Here is a 9,030-nt window from a genome sequence, read left to right as displayed (position 1 = left end):
GAAAATTAAAGTTTTACTTATTCTAACAATATTAATACCTATTCTAAAAATAACGGCGGTTCATCATGACTATGTCTGCCTTACGAAAACGGAGCTAGTTTGTAGAATGTCGCATGAACGATTGTTAATGGTTGTACGGTGCATTATAATGTTTTTTGTATAATAATGAAATCATCTTGGCTGACTATAGCCGAAATACTGCTACATTTTACAATTCTTTAATTTTTAAAAGCGAATTGAAGTGTATTTAATACAAAACTTCCGAAGCCCATCTTAGAATAGGTTGACTACAAACTTTATTTGCATTTAAGAAAGATCAAAGAACAATACATTTTAAAAAATGCCTAAATAAGAAATCTAAAACGATCAAGTTTTTTAACTAATGTTTAAAGCTAACAGTGTAGGATGTAAATTTGTCCCTAAATCTATTGAGCAACGTGTTACGCTTCATTATTGCAACTCATTTGTGGTCTAACTATGACAAACATAAATTTTAATGGAAAGTCGTATAATTAAACCCCTATATATACCACAAACCCAATGCATTGTGCCTGTATTTTAGTTTTTAACCACTTACAGAGGTTTGTTGAAATACAATGCAAACAACTTGTTTAAACAATCGTTAATTCAAACGTTGTCATGTCATTATCCTTATTTTATGAAAACTGGATAATTTTAGTTTGAAAATAGGAATAAAGTAGCATAATAAAACGATAAAAACTTTAAGTTTATTTTTCAAAATAAAGCACTCAAACGATACTAATTTACAGTCTACTTTGTAGAAAATGAACTTAAAAATCCGCAAAAAGAATTATGTATAAACTGCACTGCACACTATAACTATAAAAATAATAGCACTAAAACGTATTTTTACAGGTTTTTTAAAGTAAAACCAAACATGCATATAGTATAAAGTAAGTTACAAAAGTACAAAACTTATTTCATTTTGAAATATACAAGTAGACACATTAACAATATTACTTAAAACAAAACGACTTTTAACGGTTCTATTCGTTCAAATCACCGAATGACAATTTTTCGCCGAAAAACGAGGCAACGGCAACTCTGCCGTCGGATAAATCGCTGCAGTGGGATATCAGAGACTGGTTCGTTTGGGAAATGTTGATGTTTCTCACCGTCTTTCCGTTCTTAGACAACTCGAGGACCGATGTTTCTGATGAGCTGCTGTATAAAATGTGTTAGAATCAAAGCTTTAGCAAACTAAATAATAATTTAAGAATAAGTGGTCTTTGGTTAAAGTTAAGCTAAAATGTTGAATTTTTTTTTTGAAGTCTGTATATAACTAGGTAAACTTTTAATAAAGTGTTTTATGTTTATTGAGGTTGCCTAACTTAAGGGTTGAAATAGTTTGTATAAAAAGAAAAATTTTGTCCGAGTAACAAAATGGTAGTTTAGAACTGAAATAGATTAAAATTTGTTGCGATAGTCATAAGTAGTTTTATCTATCGAAATAGCTTTTACGGAGTTTTACAGATTTTATGTTGTTTTGTCTTTAAATTTGAAAAGTGTTTTGTTTTTATGAACATTAAAAAAATTAAATCGTTATACTCTTTAAATCTTTGATATTTTTAGTATAAATATGCAAGTTTAGTCGAGTAAAATGGTTTTTAAAAGATGAGAAGCTTGGAAATTGACCTTTTTTCTTTTTTTTTTTCATACTAAACTTACTTTTTTTTGAAGTGCGATAAAATCAACACAAAAATAAAACTCAACCTTATACCATTAAACCAAACTTAAATAGTCATGATATTATAGGTTAAAAAAATTCTTATATCTACACGCAGATTCGAAAAACTTTCATAGGTTTTTGTGTAGACTTACTTGACGATTTAAGAGAAAACCAAAACCACTTAAAAGGATTTTCACAAATTTAGTACGAAGTAGGACTTTTTATTAATAATAAAAAGTTATGGAACATTAGACTATGTCATACTTGTATCCCTTCGACAGGTATTATATTTATAAATGTAGATAAAATATTAATTTTAGTGCGAATTTAAAACATATACAAAGTTGATAAATACTTACTCTTTGTTGTTGATAAGGTTTGAGTTGACTGCAATGTAATAATTTCCATCACTGTTCATTCTTATATTATCAGGATAACCTTAAATTAAAACAATAAGATAGAAGTAGAATTAAAACTTTCAAACCTTACAATCTTGTTCATATGAATCGTGTTTATCAACATTATTTTTTTGTTAATAAAAACTAAAATTCATGCTTTGAAATAGTTTTAACTAGATTTTTTTTCAAGAATAAACTTCATGTATTAACTTCCTTAATAATATAACAACTCAATAAACTACAACTTTTATATTGTTAAAACGTAGAAAAAAAAAATGTTGTGAAAAGTTTTACAAAAATAGCCTCTGTTTAAAAGTGCGAAAAAAATTAAACTAAACATCCAATTAATGACTAAAAAACTTTTTTTTTTTAATCAATTATAAAAACAGCGATAGTAGTTTCAAGAACTCGGTTTATTTTTAATCAAAAAAATTCACAGTTATTTCTTACTTTTACCTTCTCAAATTCCTAAAAATTACATATTATATAAACTAAACCAGCAGTAATTTTTTCATTAACTGTACTTAAACATATGTCATGTACTATAAGTTTAAACTCTTACGAATATATTATGTGCCGACAAAATATTTATATTTACTTTGTTAACACAAGCATGTGTGTTATTTTCTTATTCAGCTAATTTAGACTTAACGTAAAAAATTTATGTTTATCAAACTAAATTTAAGCTTAATAATTTAACTTTGTTTTTAAATACTTAAAGTTTAAAACTTTTTACAAAAAAAAAGCTATCACTACCCACCGTTCACTTTGAGTGACCTGACAACTCTGAAAGTTTTGGTGTCGATAAAAAGAACTCTTTTAGCCATCATTTCAGCCACTACCACCAGATTTTCATAATAGTTAAGCTGCACTCCGTTTGCAAAACACAACTTGTCTTTGACAACTTCTAACTTGTTTGTCTTCTCACTGTATTTAAACAACCTTCCAACGCAAGAACCTGAATTAAAAGAAAAAAATTAACACTTCTGAATTTAAACTTTTCAGGTTACAGTTTTAAAAAGTAAATCCTGTAAAACTAGAAAGTGTAGTAGTTCTACTTGTTTAAAATACAAGTGTTTTAATTCATTATAAAAAAATTCAATAAGTTACAATATATGTACTGTTTTGAAACTTAAGCAATGTTTTAAAGTTAATGGAACTGTGTTTTTTATAAAATTTTCAAGTTTAAACAAGTTAACAAAATAAGTAACTCAAAACTGTTTTAGTAAAATTTTTAAGTAATTTCAAACTTGTTTCTTAAGAAAATTTAAACGTGATACTGTATCGTATTTCCATAATTAATCCGAAGTTTTTGGTGTAAAGTCATAGAATAAAACTAAAAGGTGTGTAAATTCAGTTTTCAAACTAGTACTTTCTCGTTATAAAAGAATTACTTAAACATATAATTAATAAAACTTTAGATTATTTTAAAGTAACCCGTAGATACTAAATTAAGCTAATACAAAAAGCTAAAAGGTTGCTATTGAAATTGAATTCAACACAAACTTTTATCTTCGGATAGCTGCAAGTCGTTCAAGTGATGTTTCGAGCTGGAATCGGTGAAAAATATTTCGCCCTCAGAAGTGACATCGAGGTCGTTTGGAAGGGACATCTTGGGAGTTGCCTGGTCAACTTTCACCAGCGGAGTTGCTTTTTTCGTGTCCAGGTCTATTTTGTACACTCCGTAAATTGCATCGGCTACGTACAGAACGTTGTTCACTATTCTCATTCCTGTTGATGAATACTTTAGTTTAGTAAATTATTACAAATATTGATTAGGTAAGATTGAACACTAATTCTTTAATTTTTTACATTTAACGTTATTAAACATCCGCATTCCTGATGCTAACATTTTTACTTTGGTCAAATAATTATAAATTGAAAAGTTATACACTAGTTACTAGTAAAATGAAGTAATGCATGATTTAGATATGATGTTTTAGTTGTTGAAACTGCTGTTTTCTGTTTTTAACTTTTGTTTTATTTAAGAAAGTATCTACAAAAGTCTTACTTGAACTACATACATTTAAATAATTCCTTTGCCTGTTTGTTGGTACGTTATTTACTTGGACTATAAATATTAAGCAGAATAAAATTAAAACCTTTTTTTTAGAACTACTTGCAAAACCAAAAATATCTGTTTAAGTTTATGGTTAATTTTATGCTACTTCAGTCTGTTTACTCTTTGCAGTCGTAAATACGTATTTGCAAACAAAAGCAAACAATACATTATACAAAATTGTATGCAAGTTAAGTATGGCTACGCACGTAGACAGAATTGAACAAACATATTCACTAAATACCTTTAAATTTATTTCAGTTAAATATTTTTGTTTTTAGTAAAATTTTACAAATTAAATAGAAATTATACTTTGTTACTTAATATACTGAAATATTTTCTGGAAAATAAAGTTAAAAAATTTACAAAGGTTCTTATTTGTAATACTAATGTTTAAATTGCTAATAATAGCTTTAATTAACTACTTTTTAAACAACAAACTTCGAACTTTTAAAGTAAAATTAGTTTTTAAAAAAGGATTGGTGTTTTAAAAGTACTGTTTTATTTTTAATATTTAATTTACTAGTTTATCAGTATTTCTATCCGCTTTAAAATCAGTAAATAAAACTAAAAATTAAAATAAATTTCCCTTCACAACTGTACTTTTTATTCGTAATTTTAAGCTAATTGGTTAAGTAATATTTTAAAAATACAGCATTTTAGTAAAAATGGTTTTTATTTGGATAATTGTGAACAGCATAATAAAAACAATAAACAGTAAATTTCTATTTCAAAGGTTAAGTTTGAAAAATTAAAAAATGTTTAAACTAATTTTAAACACAAAATAAAACAAGTTACCCGAGTTTTCGTATATTCATAAAACATTTTAATATAAACAACGGCTTAATCGAATAAAACCTTTAAGCACATTTCTTTTTTTTTTGTAAATATAAATCTTACAGTACTAAATAATTTATTAATTAAATTAATTAAAATATTCTTATGACATTAGAACAAACTTATTAAAAGTTGATATTGTGTAATGTTTTTATTTGAACTTTTATTGTTTATGTTTATTTTTATTTTATTTGTTTCAATATTTAGTAAAATTTATATTCATAGACAGTAAAGTTAGCTTTATAAAGTTGTTTTACCCACTTAAAAGAAATAAAGCTATGTAATGTTTTTCAAAAAATATTTATTAATTATATAGTAACTCTTAAACTATTTTCTGAGCAATTACATTTAAAAACTAAAACATATTACAAAAATAATTAAAAAAAAAAGTTTTTATAAGCCAGGGTCGGCAAACTGCAACCTGTGAGCCGAATGTGGCCTTCGAAGCAAAAAACTGTAACCCATGAAGTAGTTTCACTTGAAAGTTACTTTAAATAAAAAAAATACGATTTTAAAATAGAATTTTTCATCTAATTAACAGTGATCTTTGAGTTTTAAGTAATTTTATTTTTTTAGTTATTTATTTAAGTAAATGCGGCTTACGTGGAGACTTTTTTTTTCTGTAATTTTTATACAATTACTTATATAAGATATGCTTGGCTAACCCTATAGTGTAGCAGTGTAGAAAGATAATTAGAGTTGTCCAAAGTTTAAAAATTTCCAAACATCTGTTGTTCTAATACTAAAAAACTTGAATTCATGTATAAATTTTAATTTTTAATAACAATACACTAATCTAATAGTATAGAAATATTTCACTTCTGATAATAGTACTAAATAAAGTTTTTAGTTTCGCAATGGTAAAACAAATAGCTTAAAAAATAATTTTTAATGGCTTTTAAAGTTACAGCCTTATCTTATCTGTGGTATTAGTTTAGTATACAATAAAACAAACAATACTTACAGTTCAGAAAACTGGCTATATTTCGGAAAACCTCATCACTAAAGTACAAAGCTAACAAGAGATGAATTTTTTTAAACTTATATGATAACAAAGTAGTTCATAAAGTGATCAAAAAAGTAGTAAAGGACAAAACAGTAAGCAAAAAAAAAGCGATTTAACTTACCTACAAATAATTGAAATATATTAGAACTATAACTTAATATAAAGATAGTAACTCGACTTATATAGTATAAGATGTTACGAAAAAAAGCGTATAATTTATTAGATACTATTCTCATTTATTAATCTTTTGATCACTTTATAATTACTTCATTAATACATAAGTTTAAAAATTCTTATCATATATTAAATTTGTACTTTACTGATGGTAATTGCGCAAAATATACTTAGTTTGCTGAATTGTGTTTATTGTTTATTTTTTATATAACTTATGATCAATAAAATTTTAATATAAATGTAGTCATTTAGTTCAGTATGTAATTAATTGTGATGTATATTGCAGTATTTATCAGTTTAACATGTAAAATTTATTGACGTTTGGTCGCAAAAAGCTAACAAACACACTAAATTTTATTTTATTTAAAGTTTTTGTATATTTTCTCTAGAAGCTATTTTTTTAAATTAAACTCTAAATAGCCAGTTTTTAATCTTATTTGCTACTTTTTTTTCTAACTAAATTATTAAATTTAGATCTATTTTAGTTATATAAAGGTTCTTAATATGCATTTATAAATACAATTTGATTAGAAAAAAACATATTTTTATGAAGAAAAGCTTTCTTAAATCTTTATAAAAAAAGTTAAACAAAATTTGAATGTTTCTGTATGATTCGTAAAAACTTAATCATATGAAATTTTTTTTTGTAGTACTAAATAAGTTGTTTCGAAAATACAAATATTTATAAAAGACTATCTATAATAACTTCTCAACAAAATTTTAAACTTATATTTAAAACTTAGGTATTTCAATCATAGCTTACACGTAAAAGTTTTAATTAAGTGTTTTTATCTGGAGCACAATTCTTAAAAGTGTTTCCAGATTCTTTTCAAGTTATATGACAGTTTTACGTATAATTACTTAACGTTATTTTCTAATCCGTTAAACACTGATTAGAAAAAACTACAAACATTACAAGTTTTACAAAAAACATTTCTTTTATGTGTTACTAGCTGAAAAGATTTTACATGGTAGTTAGCGGTTTTTCGACCCACTTGTCTAAGTAGATCTTTTTTTAAAGCTAAACTCTATGCGTCTAAGTTTAATAAACTCAAGAGTTTTGATCTCTAAATTCCTTATTTCAATCAAATCAAAATGTTTACTGCATATTAAACGACAAATTAAAACTAGTTTTAATCTAACAAAGACTACCCACAAAATCTAAATATAAAATATATGTTTAGTTATAAAAGTTTTGATTCAAGTTTTATACGTTTTTAATTTAGTCTAATTCTTGATTGTTTGATATAAGCAATATAAACGGCACGTGGGGTGGAACGCTGGAGCTGTTGCTCTACCCAAAAAAAAAAGAGAACGCGTAAAGATTCAGGTTTAGTAGTTAAGCTTTCAAAGACGCTGTTTTAAATTGGGCGCTGCCGTAGTTCAAACAACCAAAAATATATCAAAATAAATTAATTTTAAAATTAAGAGTTGAGGTTTAAAACAATGTAAAATTTGTTATGTTAGCTTTAAAAAAAGAAAGTTATGTAGTCGTGAAGTTGCACAAAGCAGCTAAATTATAGCTGATCGTCGTTTTTTTCTACTATATTTGTTTATTTTTCAAACCATTGTTTTTATACTGAAACGTTCGTAATGTTGGAGCTGCAAGCTCAATCTGTGTCAGCTGCATCTTAAAAATATTCAAGTGTTCAATACAGAAAGAGTTTGTATAGCATAATGTTGGATCTGCACGAATTTCAGCACTATGTGAATTAAAACATTAGCATTTTTAAAGTTATACATCAAAAATTTACTGAATACAAGCAAACTATCAAAAATGAAAATGTTTAAGCGAGCACACTCGCAGGCCGCGCGATTGGGTGAAGCCAGCAAGCGAAGCAACGGGAGCTGGCCAAGTAGCAGCAACACGAAATTTGAAGCATGCCAGCAAGAAGGTAAAGATAGAAAGCTTACATAAGCTGACATAAGCTAGCAGGCTGGCGAGTAGCGAAGCAACCAAATCAGCAGGCTACGCTAGCGGGTGAAGCTACAATCGAGGCAACAAGCGCAGTTTACAAAAAACGAACAAAGAAGTTAACAAGACGAAGCCCTCACAGCTCAAGACTAAAACCTCAACATAGGGGAATTTTTGGATTAGTAATTTTTTTGCACCTCGTAACAAAACTACCACTGCTTTTAAGTAACACTTAAAGAAAGTTAAATTTTATAAAAAAACACCAACCTAGAGGTCTGCCGTGCATAGCGTTGGGGTCGGTTTTTGCCAGCTTCTGAAACTTTGGTTGGAAGAAAATCTCCTGCTTTCCTTCGCCGACCTCTCCATCCACGCTCGGGTGGATCTTCATGATCTCTCCTGATCTGAGTCCCGTGTAAATGTTGAAGTCGTCATCTTCCACAACCCCGTCAGCTCCGCCAAAGTCCAAGCTGTTTTTATTAGTGAGTAGTTTGTAACTTAAAATAAATGACGTTTAGATTCTAAACTATTTTTATTTTTAAATCAGTTTAAATATACCTAAACTAAATACCTTTTTTCTAAAATAAATTCGTCACTAAGATACTCGTTGCTATAGTATACTTCTTCGATCTCATTGGGACCCTCGAAAATTCTGTTTTGGAAGTTTTTGAAACTTTTCGTTATGGTGCCTCTAAAAGAACTAAGCACGAACACGGAAATGGCGCAAATGATGTATAGATAGAATCTGTTGCTACTGGTTTTGGAGTCTTTGGAGTTTTGAACTTCTTTCTTTTCTTCAGTTTTTTTGTTGATTTCTTTTTCTTCTTGTTTCGCTTTGCTTGCGTTGTTGCGTTTTCTCACGTTGTTTCCGGCCATTGCGTACTTTTATGTTTACGAAAAGCTTAATAGACTGTTACAGCTGTTTTTGTAAACCTTTTTGTTAATGAAACTTGG

At 27.2% G+C, this 9,030-nt stretch overlaps 1 protein-coding gene across 1 annotated transcript; it reads right to left on the bottom strand.

Annotated features, from left to right (window-relative positions):
• Window positions 1–1,007: 1,007 nt before the first annotated feature.
• Window positions 1,008–8,952, bottom strand: LOC145843107 (adipocyte plasma membrane-associated protein-like). The gene is made up of 6 exons (XM_082950569.1): window positions 8,648–8,952; window positions 8,347–8,546; window positions 3,595–3,819; window positions 2,849–3,046; window positions 2,050–2,128; window positions 1,008–1,185 (listed from the first exon to the last, which is right to left on the bottom strand). The coding sequence occupies exons 1-6, from the start codon at window positions 8,950–8,952 to the stop codon at window positions 1,008–1,010; spliced, it is 1,185 nt and encodes a 394-aa protein (XP_082806695.1).
• Between the last annotated feature and the right edge of the window lie 78 nt (window positions 8,953–9,030).

Source organism: Thalia democratica, chromosome 8 (assembly GCF_965202585.1).
Source record: "Thalia democratica chromosome 8, ktThaDemo2.hap1.1, whole genome shotgun sequence".
Taxonomy (NCBI): Eukaryota; Metazoa; Chordata; class Thaliacea; order Salpida; family Salpidae; genus Thalia; species Thalia democratica.
This window is presented reverse-complemented; position numbering and strand designations above follow the sequence as displayed.

What these genes read in the sequence shown, in the direction of transcription:
- LOC145843107 (XM_082950569.1), bottom strand. Translation starts at nt 8,952, where the DNA reads ATGGCCGGAAACAACGTGAGAAAACGCAACAACGCAAGCAAAGCGAAA. An exon ending in GCAGCTATCCGAAGATAAAA is followed by an intron (nt 3,047 to 3,594) that starts GTTTGTGTTGAA and finishes CTTTTAATTCAG; the next exon opens with GTTCTTGCGTTGGAAGGTTG. An exon ending in AACCTTATCAACAACAAAGA is followed by an intron (nt 1,186 to 2,049) that starts GTAAGTATTTAT and finishes CATTTTATACAG; the next exon opens with CAGCTCATCAGAAACATCGG.